The sequence below is a fragment of the Neomonachus schauinslandi genome, chromosome 1, assembly GCF_002201575.2.
Source record: "Neomonachus schauinslandi chromosome 1, ASM220157v2, whole genome shotgun sequence".
NCBI classification, from domain to species: Eukaryota; Metazoa; Chordata; class Mammalia; order Carnivora; family Phocidae; genus Neomonachus; species Neomonachus schauinslandi.
In genome coordinates, this window is record NC_058403.1 from 145,004,725 (window position 1) to 145,018,553 (window position 13,829).

General features: G+C 48.1%; 1 protein-coding gene across 1 annotated transcript; it reads left to right on the forward strand.

The window, feature by feature from the left end:
* Nucleotides 1-1,143: 1,143 nt before the first annotated feature.
* On the forward strand, nucleotides 1,144-7,032 carry CCK (cholecystokinin). The gene is made up of 3 exons (XM_021678857.2): nucleotides 1,144-1,196; nucleotides 2,299-2,517; nucleotides 6,620-7,032. The coding sequence occupies exons 2-3, from the start codon at nucleotides 2,301-2,303 to the stop codon at nucleotides 6,751-6,753; spliced, it is 351 nt and encodes a 116-aa protein (XP_021534532.1). The 5' UTR covers nucleotides 1,144-1,196; nucleotides 2,299-2,300; the 3' UTR covers nucleotides 6,754-7,032.
* Nucleotides 7,033-13,829: the final 6,797 nt, after the last annotated feature.

Below are 13,829 nucleotides of genomic sequence, written 5' to 3' on the forward strand. Positions count from 1 at the left end.
CAGCTCTTCGCGCCTCGGTTTGCCGTCTGTGAAATGGGATTGCCAGTGCCTTTCACCGAGACGCGGCGAACTCGAGCACCCACCCAAACGGCCTCAGGGCCGAGACGGCTTTGGCCACCACGGCGCACCGGCACGGGTCGCCTGGCTCGGGAGTCAGGGGCGCGATGGCATTGGGAAGGACGCAGGACGGCCTCGGCGCCTCCCCTGCCCCCTGCGGGCGGTGAGTGACCCGGGCGAGGTCCTCAAGCCGAAGCCGAGCAGCCGGCGCTGGAGCGGGGATCCGGCCCGGGTGTGAGTGCTCCCCGACTGGAGGCAGGTGGGAGGGGCTGATGCCGCTGCCGGAGGGGAACACCGAGAGAGAGCTCTTTGGGACACTCGCTGGCGCCACTTGGCGACCAGGAGCCGCGCGCGCCGCGAGCAGGAGTAATTTGGCCCCGAGGAAAACACAGCCCTTTCCCAAACTCTGAGCAAAGTCCTGGGGTGTCATCCTCACTTTACAGCTGCGTGAACAGAGGCCCGGGGCTCCAAGAACCAGCTGCGGCCGGAGCCCTTTCACTGACCCGGGAACACCTGCCCTAGGAGTCCTGGAGAACCTCCAGGGCTTTTCATGGGGCCGAGCAGAAAGTGAAGACCCCTCCCTCCCCCAGGAAGCCCACTCACTGGTCCAAAAAAACCAGAGCTACCTGGGATGCTCTGAGGGGGCTAACACCCCCTCCAGCTCCGAATTACACTTTGCTGACACCCCGCCCCCCGCCCTGCTCCGGGTTTCCTTTCCGGCCCCTCCGGTCCCCAAAGCGGACTAAACTTGGGCAGCTTCTCCAACCTGAAGGATATTCCCGACACCCAGGTTTCCCACCCTGGAATGGGAAAGGGACAGAGTTGGGAGAGGATGCTCCTCCGACAGAGAGGGGGGACTGGGCACGGGACACCCTGCCTGCGAGGGGTTAACCCAGCTCCACTGGGCCATTGCCCCCTCTCCCCCAGGAGCCACTTCAATCGGTTGTCGTCCCAGTGGCCGCCCTCTGAGCACGTGTTGCTGCCGGTCTGCGTCAACGCTGGGTAAACAGATTACTGGCTGACAGCGCCGGGAGGGGCTATTTAAGAGGCAGCGTCCTGCCGGCCCACCTGAACTTGGCTCAGCTCCCCCGCCACTCCTGTCGAAACGCGCGCGAAGCCCGCTGAGTCCTACTCCGAAGGTAGGTTCCCCGCATTCCCGCGGGGGATCCAAGTGTCAAGTTGGCTTTCGAATGCTGTCTTCAGTTTTGTGCCCCTTCCATTTATTTTTCTGTTTTCTGTGTCTTCTTCCCAGCTCGAAAGACATTTCTTGAAGTCAGAAACAACAGGGAGGTCTGGGTGGGTAGAGCTGCTTAGGAGACTTCAAAGCGCCTGCTTTGTTCTCGTCGGCATGCAAGGCTGGACTATCTATTTGCTAGGATTAGCATGCAATTTGGGATTAGCTTGATGTTACACAGAGGTGCAGCGTACTTTGCAGTCTCTTCAAATAAACTATCAAGAGGTTTTAAGATTTAAATTCATTTTCTAAATATTGCAGAAAAATTCAAGGCTTTGGGGATAGAAACGTGCGGTGTCTTATCTGCTGGTGCATCTAAAAGCCTGCAGCGCTTTGCCAAGGACGGAAAACTGAGCGCATACTTCTGACAACATTTTTTTTTTTGAAGATTTATTTATTTTAGCATACTTCTGATTTTTAAAAAGCCTTTCCTGTGTTCTGCATAGTAGTTTATTGCCAATTCCCATATGCACCTTAAAGAAACTTTCTAAATATGGCTTTTCTTTTTTGTTCCCTCATTTTAAGCTGTGCTTCTTCTTTTTTTTTTTTTTTTTTTCACCCTTTATTTCCCCCATTGAAAGCTTCTCAGCTATCAAGGGTCTCGCTTCTCCCATGGACTCTTCTCTTGAGATTATTTTTCCAGCTTTAATCTCTTGCTTTTCCAGTTAGAAGACAGACGTTCTAACCACACTTTCTGAAACGAAAGAAAAACAGAAGACATTTCTTCTGCTAGCCAGGGCAGAAGACAGGGTCTCTGTCCGCTTCCCCGGGCACGGGGTGTGGTTCACCCAAAAGACAAACGGGTTGTGCCCGGACACGCGCGCTGTGGCCACCTGGCTCACGTCGGCGCCTGGCGAGCCCTCGTGTGTGCACCAGTGTGGCGGACCTGGGGCCCCGCGCGTTTGGACTGAGCCCCCTTTTCCGTACCCCGGGTGCCCTGAGCCTCCGCGAGAGCCCGCGATCCCCCCACCTTTTCGCTCACGTCTCCTCCCCTTTGCTCTCCGCAGCCATGAACGGCGGCGTGTGCCTGTGCGTGCTGCTGGCGGTCCTGGCGGCCGGCGCCCTGGCGCAGCCGGTCCCTGCGGCGGACCCGGTGGGCCCAGGGGCGCAGCAGGAGGAGGAGGAGGCGCCCCGGAGGCAGCTGAGGGCAGTGCAGAAGGTGGACGGCGAGTCCCGAGCGCACCTGGGCGCGCTGCTGGCCAGGTACATCCAGCAGGCCCGGAAAGGTACGGATGCTCATTCATCTGTAGGGTCCCTATCCGTCACTTCTGACCCCGCGCGGGCCTCCCAATCCTGTCCCTCCTCCCTAGCGTCTGGCTGGTGGAGGCGGGTAACCCTGGGGAAGGAAACACAAGGCGATGCGTTAAGCTGAAAGGTTTTTCACTTTCTTCCCCCCTCCCCCCGAACTGCACTGCGCTGGACAGTACGATTTTCTGGACGTCCTTTGTAGCAAACTGAGAGCGAGGGTGGAGGATTTAATTAATTAAGGAAAACCTTTTTAAAAAAAGCTTTCTCGACACTAGTTTTTGGCACGTGTTGCTGTCTAAATTCAACGCCATATTATGAAGACATTAAAAGATAATTACCGAGCAAATTACGGACTCTAAAAGGGTTTGCAGATCTACTAAATACCCAATACTGTAAATGCGGAGGAACCAGGAGCCACCCAGATAGTGACACTTGGAAACCCCTACCAGGAAGGGATCGATGCTGAGAAAGCTCTTGAGTTCAGACTACAACAGTTGAAAAAGCAGTGACAATGTGTCAGTTTTCACCAAAGGACATAACAGGAGGAAAGAATCAGTAGCAATTTTGAGTTGTCCTTGGCAGTGATTTAAAATGATTACTCAAGAGACCTGTTTGTTTTTATTTTGCTCTTGGAGACATGATCCCAATTGCCACAGAAGCACGCAAGCCAGGTTTCTCAGCATCAAAAGTCTGTCTCCGGGAATAGGGTGACTCAGTGGCTCACTAGCTGGGTGACATACTGACAGCCTGTCCCTGTCCTGGGCCTGTCTCACCTGTAAAGCAGGGATGAGGCTAGAATTCCCCGAGGGCCCTTCTAGCTCTTTGTGAGATTCAGAGGGAGGCTCATGCGTCTGTAGGGTCCTTAGGAACCATGACTGGGACTTGGGCAGTTTTTGTCTACCAACTTGATCCACAGGGACACTGATGGTGAACACGGGCTGTGGGGCAGTGTGCTAAACTGGACCAACACAGCTGGACAGTAAACCACAGCAAATGCTGCTGGGAAGGGTCGGGGGTGGACTCCTTTCCCAGGAGGCTCTCTTACCCTCCAATCTGTCAGGGCCTGGATTTGAACCTTAGCTCATGGCTTGACTAGACAAGGAGAAAACGATGGGCTTGGCTTTCCAGAGCCTCTGATGGTTTCATATGAAGGCAAGATCGGAACTTTTTCCACCAGGGGAATTCAAAAGGAAACAACAACAACGACAACAGAAGATGGTTTGTTATATTTTGTCCTCTCTTTGGGAAATTGCCCCAGCTACCATCTTCTGTTTTGCTCTCTGGCTAATTAAATTGAGAGATGTGGAAATATTAGTCAGATGACAGAAAAATCTGAAAACTTTTTGAGTTCCTATTGATTGTCTGTCTCAAAGTAATTTAATATCTGTCCTTGGAGGTAGATTGAATTTCAGCCAGACCAGTCTGAAATATCACAGGTTTTTCATTGAGCCATAATCTGGAACCACCTCCCCACCTTCAGGAAAGAGCCACCAGAAACAGGTCTGGGAAAGAAGCCAGTTACCGAACTAATTTCCTAGAACAGACACTTGACAGCGGCGTTACACTACAAATCTTCGCTGGCAGTTTCTTCCCAGCATCTCTTCTCAGCCACCTTCTCCCTTTGCCTTCAGAAGGTTGTGCCAAACAAGCCCACGTGGGAATGGCAGCCTTAGGTACTTCAGCTGCCGACACCCACGATGAGCACTAGGTGGAAAATAATCACACTCTTCTCTTTGACAAATATGAACCAGGAATAAATATTTATACCTGTACAGTTTCTTTGACTATTTTACATATTCTGAGATCATACTGGTTATCTACCCCGCTATAGTACTTAGGCTTAAAGATTCTAAACACGCTCATGTACTCTTTGAGGAGTGCTCAAGAGTTTATCCTCAGGAATGGTCGGAAGGGCTTTTGGGGATTGAGGGGAAGCAGGTCTGTTGGGGGCAGGGGGCATCTAACATACACCCGCCCCACGCCCAGCGAAGCTCTAATTCTACATCTGTAACGTCTGTAGGTCTGCTAGTCCTCACAGAAGCCCTGCTTAGTAAGTTCCCTGAGCCTCCCGTTGTCAGTGTGGCAGCCGGGGAGAATGTATCACCTACGTGACTTTGCACATCTCACCGTCTGTTCAAACCCTGCCTTCTCCGGAAGGTCTGGGAGCCATTCAGCTTCCCAGCTGTACTGCCCATTTGGGGTCTCAAAGTCTAAAGGAGCCAGGCCCTTCGATTCCGTTCTGTAAACCAGTAGTGGTCCCTACTTTGTGTCGCCCTGGGGAAGTGAGTGAGGACCCTGGTAAATGCACACACTGCACGTGGAATGCGTAACCAGCACAGCTACCAGGGCTGAAAACATGGTGCCCCCCCCACCCCCGCCGCCCCCCCCACACACACAACCCGGGCTGCTTGCACACATCGAAGCTGCCACTTTGCCTTCATTAACTGGAACTTGGGGCCGTGCCCAGCCCTTGGTGGGGGCATCCAGCAGCAGCAGGAAGAAGGATGGGCCATATTTCCGTAACTGTGTACAACTAACTGGATCCGCAAGGTTTTTTTGAATGCAAGGACTAATATTTCACCTGAAAAATGTTGAACAGTTCAACAGCCAGGTCTGTTTGCCTTTTGTGTAGGCTGGAGATACCTGCAAAAGGGCTGGAATGTGCTGGATTGACTCTTGATTCCAAGGCTGGGAAGGGATTGAGGTGGGGGTGGGGGGAGAAGAACGGTTGGGGACATTGCTCTGTATAATTGTTCTGGGTTTTAATGTAGCTAGTTTTACTTGGTCATCCAGTAAGACAGAGGAGCTGCTCCTGCAAGGTCATTTATCAACAAATAAGCCATGGTCTGACTCTTTGCAGCCTGTGGGCAAGAGTTGGCAAGGGCAGCCTCATACAGTAGGGCTGGATGCCAGCATCACAAGCAATGGGGACACAGTGGCCCCATGGAGCGATCTCCCACCACGCTGCTCTTAGAGTCCCCTGGGCTTTGCCCTTCGAGGTCCCTGAGGGACCTTTCTTGTCTCTTAGCTTGCACAGAAGAAGGCATTATACTGATTTCATAGCCAGAAAGCCACTGTCTGTGATCTGTGGGCTAAGAGTATGTCACATCTCTCTAAAGGAACTGTTTCTTCATGTCCCTGCTCCTTCAATGTGAATGACACACGAGAACCATCCTGTTCCTGAGGACATCACTCCCATCCCCAAAGGCCCATTGCTCATTCAGTTATTGCATTTTGGTCAAAAGGGATAAATGGGGTGCCTGGTTGGCTCAGTCATTAAGCGTCTGCCTTCAGCTCAGGTCATGGTCCCAGGGTCCTGGGATCCAGCCCTGCATCGGGCTCCCTGCTCAGCAGGAAGCCTGCTTCTCCCTCTCCCACTCTCCCAGCTTGTTCCTTCTCTCGCTGTGTCTCTCTCTGTCAAATAAACAAATAAAATCTTTAAAAAAAAAAACAAAAGGAATAAATGAAATAACCTCCTTATTACCTCTCTGCCCACTCTTCTTTGAGTGTTAACTGATGTAAGATTTTACTCTAACAGTGTGCCTTTTTCTCAGTATCATTTTTTAAAAAGAAGGTAGCTTTCAAATTAATTTCTAAACAGTACTTGTCTAGCAATGGGACTTGACTCCATTTTTTTTAAACCATTCTAACATCAAAATATTGTAATTGTGTTACCTTAACAAGAGTACTCAGGTATGCCTGGGATCTTGAGGGGCAAACTTCAGAAATGGGTAAGTACCAAGGAAACTCTTGCTTGGCATCTGCTGAGGGCCAGCTACATAAGAGAAAACACCCCTAGGAGTAGGGAAACTGAGGCAGGTCCCACAGTCAGTGAATCCACTTAAATCCTTACAATTTGAAAGCCATACCCATCGCTAGTAAATATTACCCTGTTTTCCCAGACCTGGGTCCTTCTCTTAGATTTTGGTCCAGCAATCCCAGTACTTGATAGCTCTTTGATACCTTTAAGAAGGTGCCTGTTACGTATTGTCTGGCTTTTCTCATTGTTCTCCTTTACAGATTGAATTAGCAATGCTCTTAAATATAATGGCCTTGTTTTCTTTCCCCTGCCCCTTGTAGCTCCTTCTGGCCGAATGTCCGTCATTAAGAACCTGCAAAGCCTGGACCCCAGTCACAGGATAAGCGACCGGGACTACATGGGCTGGATGGATTTTGGCCGGCGCAGTGCTGAGGAGTATGAGTACCCTTCCTAAGGGACCCCGCCTTTGTCAACATGCCAGGAAGCGACCTCCTGGCTCAGATGAGGCAGAATAAGAAAACAATCACAATTCATAACTCATTGTCTCTGAAGTTTGATATTTTAAGTATCTATTTATTAAGTTTTCAGTGTGAAAAATATGTCTGTAAGATTGTCCAGGGCAACCTCACGCCTCACCAGACTTGTACGAATGGAAGACAAAACATTTTCCTCGTCTGTGATGCCTGGTCCTAAAGTGTTGCTATGCTATTAAAATGATTTCATTCTGCCCCCTTGTTCCCTGTGTCTATCGAGCACAAAGGGCTCCATTTAATCCTCAGGACCTTCAAGGAGGGAAGCCTGATACATGGATTTTACCCAAGGACAAATCCCTGCAATAGATGATTGCAGAGAAGGCTCGAGAGACGAGGATCGGGCATCAGGCTAACTTCTCTGCAGCTGGGCATAGTGGCAGTGAAAGGACCTTCTGGGTCAGCTCCATGGCCCAGCCCTGGCCACCCTGGGCCTGGGGCCCCAGCAGGGCTCCCCTGCAAAAATAGAACATGCCCCGCTTGTAGGGAGCACTCATTTTTCTGGGTAAAGATCAGAAAGGCAGCTTGGGATGGAGCCTTCCATCCGCCCATCCCCACAGGATACCAACCCCATCCCACACCAGGATTTCCTTGCGGTTCTCTTGGTCTTTAAACAAATTATGGGGCAATGCCAGTCAGTGCTTTCACGTCCCTTGGATCTCTCCATAGTCCTGTGGTACAGAGGTTATTGTCCTCTTACAGATGGGGAAACAGGCCCTGAGAGGTGGAAGTGACTGGCCCACAGTTCCCCAGCTAACGAGATTCACAGACTTGATCGCTCCCAGGTAGTGTGACTTCCATCAGCCCAGCCCTTCCAGACTCTGGAGTGCATATGAATCACCAAGGAATCTTGTAACCCACACATTCAGATTCAGCAAGTCTGGCCGTGGGCCTGAGCAAGCTCCCGGGTGATACCAGCACGGTGGAACCTGGACCACACTTGGGGTGGCAGTGGTCTAGAGAGGAGCCTGTGATTACAATCCCCTGGGTCTCACCATATTTCAGAGACAAATTTCAGGGCAGGTTGGGTGATTCTGGTAGCTATTCAGAGCAGAAGCTCTCCTTCCTTGGGCCAATCCCTCCATTGGGTCTCCGTAGGGGTCCGTAAAAGAAACTATTTCAAGGGGACACCTGGAGATAATCTGACACCAGCCACCCACAGTGTAGCCTTGTCATGCCTCCTGGCCGAGGCTTCCAGGAATCTCAAGTTTTTATCCAACAAAGGCCCCAGGTGGCCTGATGCAGCCGGACATGCAGCCCCAAAGGAACAGACGTTGGAAAGAATGTTGGCAAATCTATAACCAGTCCCGGATGGGCCATCCTCGACCCAGGGCTACCCAGCAGACCCTTAGTGCCAGCTTCCTCGATAGTAGAAAGAGGATGCCAGGAAAGTCCTCAGAAGAAGAGGACTTGGCAATTCTTTAACTTGAACTGAAGTCAGCATTCAGTGTAAAACAGACTCTGAATAGACAACACATTATATTGTCCCCTCGTGAGGTCATTACCTCATTCAGATCCTACAATATGGTCTCAAAGACTGCTTCGTATCTCAGGGGTCCAAGCCTGGCCAAATACCCAAATGCATATGTTTTTAGTGCAGAACACACACATCTTGTAAAAAACACTGTTTTTGTTCTGGGTGTGCAGGGGATCTTGGGTATAGATGGGAATAAGTGTGTGTGTGTGTATGTGTGTGTGTGTGTGTTGGGTTGGGGGATGGTGAAAGACTTGGAATTTAATATGAAATGAGCAGTGGGGAATGGGTGACAAAGGTCTGATCTGAATTAGTAATTTGTAAATCATCAGGGAAGTGGATGGTAAAATATCATTTTCAAAGAAAAGACATGAGCCATACAAATATAAATGAACACACATCAAAGATGTCATTTAACTTATTAATAAAGAGACCAGTAAGAGGTCATATCATTTCAAAGGAGAATCTGAAGGACAGACACATTGAGGCAGTCAAGAATGCTGAAATGAATTTGCTGATAGACACAAAACTGGGTTGTATCTTTAGGCCAATAAAATGTAATGTTTGGAATAACCTGTTATCCAGGACAGAAAATGGTTGTATTTTTCGGGGACAATATTCACTGATGTTTCTATAGACAAGAATTATTTGCAGGACTGCCAGTTTTCTGTGGCTTACAAAGTAGCCCAGTCAGAAACACAGACCTCAACAGCATGAGATCCATGCCCAGCGTCCCACTGAAAGGACACCCACTAATCCCCTTTGCTCGTTTCAAAGTCTTTCACAGTTCCTCCTAATGCAGGAAAGGGAAAGGAAAAGGACATCTTCTGGCCTCCTCCGGGCTGTAGGACTCTGTACAAGGAGTCTCGTGAGCACCAGCTCAGGACGCTGTCCCAATCCTGCAAGCCTTCTTAAGATTCTCTCTCCCTCCCTCCCTCTCTAAAAATAAAATAAAATATACCCCACCCCAAACACACACATACACACACACACACAGGTCCAGCCCTATTTCTTTTGCTGTAAGTTAAAATCCAGAAAGAATAGAGCAATTTCAAAGAAGGAAAAAGAAGAATGTTGATGGGTTTTGTTGCATTTACTCAGAATATCAAAGAAGTGGAAACAATCTAAATGATCCACAGTGAGAGAGTTGTTAAAGAAATGAATGCACAACCAGCTAGTGGACTACTAAGCAGTTATTTAATGAGGATCGAGATGGTGTAGGAACATGGAAAATGACTATGATCCATGCAAAGTGAGAAGGTCCTCTGACCTCATTAGGTTTATTTTCCTTTTAATATGAAGATAATCAGGTGAGGGTCACAGGATCACAGGTATTTTTCTTCATCTTCTCCAAACTTCTGTACTCTTTGTAGATCATCCTTATAATAACTACAGCTCATGTTTTCCAGATTGTGCCAGTCTACAGAGAGACACAGAATCAGAAGAAAAGCCATAAAATTAGTTCTTCAGCCATCTTTACCAAGAAAACACCCCCACCTCTCCCCAGATGATTTTGACAATCACTTGTGTAGCTACCCTCTGCATCTGCCATTTTGCAGTTCCTCGGCTCCTACTCATTAAAGGCCTTGAAGCTCCCTGAGGATGTCACCTCTGCTGGTGGAGATTAAGAGTATTCCAGCGGCTGTGCCCACCCCCAGGTTCAGGCCCAGTGTCTAGAGTCTTCTGGTACCTTCTGTCCTCAGAGTGGGACCCTGGGCCACACTGGTACCATTTTGTTCTCACTGGGTCTCAACAGTTCTCTGTGGGACCTGGATGCCAGTTATCATCAAATTCAGCAGTTTCCCCAGCCAGGTGGGTGTACGGCCTCCCCTGAGTGTGCAAGTCCTTTATTCTACTCAGTTTTCAGAAACATCATTGGCCTCTGAAGGTCACTTTGTATATTGAAGTCTCTGCATTTACTTTGTAAATTGAAAAATGATAGCATGAGTCACGGGGGCAGTCCATTCTTTACACCTGCTGGCTACGTTAGGTTCAGCCGGGTAGGGATGATGCAGGGGGGCCATGAGCACAGCTGCTGGGGTGGAACCAGAACATCACCCTTCTTTCTAAAGAACTTTATCCATTCTTCTACAGCAGGTCTGCTGCTACGAATTCTCTTAGTTTTCCTTCATTGGAGAACATCTTTATTTCACCTTCCTTCCTGAGGGATATTTTCACTGGATTTAGAATTCCAGGTTGACAATTCTTTTCTTTTGTACATTCAAAATACTTCATCACTTCTTAAGGCTACCATGGTTTCTGCTGAGAAACCTGCAGTATTAAATCATGACTTGCCTACAGATAATGAGTCATTTTTCTCTGGCTGTTTTCAAGGTATCTTCTTTGTCTTAAGATCTCAGCAGTTTGTTTATGATGTGTTTGGGTGCATATTTCTTTCAGTTTATCCTGTTTGGGATTTGTTCAGCTTCTTGAATGTATAAGTTTATATCCTTTGCCAAACTTGGGGAAGTTTTCAATCATGATTTCTTCAAATATTTTTCCAGCATCACACTCTTTCTTTTCTCCTGGGATTTTGATGCAACAAACATTCAACCTTTTGTTGTCCCACATGTCCCAGAGGCTCTGTTCTTTTTTTTTTTTTTCTCTCTGTGGTTTACAGTGGATAATTTCTATTTATCAATCTTCTGGTTCACTCATTCTCTGTCATTTCCATTCTGCTAATGAGTCCCATCCCCTGAGTTTCTTAGTATGGTTTTGTATTTTTCAGTTCTAAAATTCCCATGGATATCTTCTATTTCCTTGTGAAGATTTTCTATTTTAACAATTGTTTCAAGAAGGTTTGCAATTGTTTACTTGAGCACTTTTAGAACAGCTGGCTTGAAAGTCTTCGATAATTCCAACATCTGTGAAATCTCATCCTTGGTGTCTGTTAATTGTCTTTTCTGAGAAAGATTGAAAATTTTATGGTTCTTTGTATGTTCAGTAACTTTGGATTGTGTCCTGGACAATTTGAATATTACATTATGAGACTCTGGATGTTGTTTAAGTCTTACCAAAAAATGTTGATATTTTTTGCTTTAGCAGGTGCAACCTGGCTAGATTCAGTCTGCAAGTTCCAGTCCCCCTGCTGTGGGCTGTGGTTCCAATGACAGTTCAGCTTTCAATGAAGCTATACTGCTCTTTGGCTCCATTTCAGGCGTGCACCATTGTGGGACCTGGGTGGTGCTCTATGCATCACTTTAGTTGTCAAAATCTTCATTATGCTAATTAGGACCTGATCCAGACATACATGGCTCAGGAGTTCATAAACAATGATACAGAGACATTTTCCTGAGCTCCTCCCTCTCTGCAATCTCCCCTGTACTTTTCAGTTCCCTGGAGCTCCCCTTTTGGGTCCTCCACTCAGAAAGTCAGGGCTCTGGTACCCTGTTCTGCCACACGCTTCCACATCTGAACCCATATTCAGGTCCCAGGGGCAGGAGAACAGAGAGAGAGAAAAAAGCCATGGGGGCTGGCCTCACCCTCTTGGGATCACAGTTCCTCTCTGTGAAGAGCAAGTTTCCCCTTCCTTAGGGATTTGGCCCTACCACATTACTGACAGTCACCACTGCTCTGTGGGTCTGCCTAGGGGCTGTGGCAGGAGAGAACAGAGAAAGAGGAGAAAGATAAAACCAGGGAATGCCCATGCTCTTTGGGCATTAAGAGCTCCCTTTTTCATTCCTCAAGCCAGAATGAAAGGGCATCTCCTGGGGCTATCTGGGCCCCAGACCCCGCTCTAGTCTCCAGCGTGTTAAGCTTAAGAAAGGCACCACCAAAGCCTTCAGGACTTTCCCTCTGCCTTCTCTCAGCCTGCCAGAGTCTGGCATTTCCTGCTGGAACTGTAGGATCTTGATGTGATATCACCTCAAGATGTGTTGAAGATTTAAAACCCAGTCATTACTAGCATCAGACTATTCCCGAAGAAGGGGTGGCTTTTTATTATCTTAATTTTGAATTGTTTAATATGACTCCCAAGAGGCTTCTGGTTTGGAAAATCTCAAGAGAGGACTAGTATTGCTGACATGTGGAATGCTACATCTAACCAAGCTCCAAGACTAGCACCTTTTCTACCTTTTCCTTTTCACGGCTCACGTGCTGGTCTGGGCAAATAGAAGCAGACATACTCGGCAGTAGCTCAAGCCTTACCTCCCAAACACCTCTGGACTGCAGCCAGAATGACTTCCATGGGTTTGATCTTTCTCTAAGTTCCATTTTGGAAGGGATTCAACTGCTCTCTTGTATCAACTTGGGTGGACGGTTACGAACCCTTCACCGGCTCAACATTCACGGAAATGTGCTTGTGTGCCAGGCACTGTGTTGATGTAGTAGGTACAGAACCCAGCCAGGTGGGAGATTCAGAAAATCATGGTGCAATGCACCAGGAACTGCGACAGGTAATAGGTGGAGGCTGGGAGAAAGCAGAGCAGCTAAATTAAGGGACCAGCCAGGCAGGCAGCTGCCCGAGGATGCCAGTCTCTAAGTGACATCAAACCAGCACTGAGGCAAGTTGGAAACCCCTGTGTCAGTAAGGTTCTTCATGCTTAATAGTTTACCTAACTGGACAAAGGAGGTTGGATTCACCTTTACAGAGGACAACAGCGCCCTCAAGTGGACAATTAAAAAAACACACACTCCTCTGGGTGCCAAGCTTCTGGGCAAAGAAACCGTTGTGCCCATGTTGAAATCTGCAGAATCAGGCCCATTTCTCCTTGCCAACCTGCTGGTTATCCCACCTAGTCAGCTGAGATTTTAAAACCAGAGGATTCAGGGTATGGGACTGTTTTCTGAGAATGGGTGGTTTCTTTTATTATTTTCATTTTGAACATTTAATATGGCTGCTAAAAGTCTCTTGGGTTTGGAAAATCACCCGATGAAACTGAAGAGAGAAGAAGAACCACTGGCAGGTGAAATGCTTTTTGTAGAATTAAAACCAAGAAAAACAAACTCTCAGATATATTGTGAAGGCAACTTGGTAACTATGGTTACCTCTAATTAGCAAGCACCTTATGCTTCCCAGATTTGAGTGGAGGAAAATTGAAAGGGAAAACAATTCCAAATAAGTAAACATGTTAATTTTCCATCGAGTGCATGTATTCTTGTATCTTTAACATAAAGGAGGAGATATAGGAGTTTTTTCTCTTCCCCTTCCCCTTCGGTGTCTCTCCTTGCATAATGAGAACTCATAAGCCCAAACTGGGGGTCAAGGAAGTCTCCTTGCAGGGCGTGGCACCAGAAGCCAGGGTGAAGGACAGGCAGCTCACCGCCAAGTCAGACCTATGCAGGGGCTCTAACTGTGGCTGAATTGGGGTGAACGTATACAGGATCCAAATTAACTCCTCCTGTTCTGTGCTGGACCGCGGGGAGGGGTTGAATCTGGCCGAGGTCCCCATCAGGAGTGACCAGCAGGGGGTCCGTAATTACTTGGACTTGAACTTGAACAGAGAGGGAAGCCCCAAAATAAGGTGTTCTGAGAGGGGAAGGACAACACAAAAACATACCCACATTTAAAGGGAGAAGAGAGGTGGA

Excerpts from the sequence above, each read along its gene's own strand:
- CCK (XM_021678857.2), top strand. The coding sequence starts at position 2,301 with ATGAACGGCGGCGTGTGCCTGTGCGTGCTGCTGGCGGTCCTGGCGGCC. Across the intron at positions 2,518-6,619 it reads CATCCAGCAGGCCCGGAAAG|CTCCTTCTGGCCGAATGTCC; the intron begins GTACGGATGCTC and ends TGCCCCTTGTAG.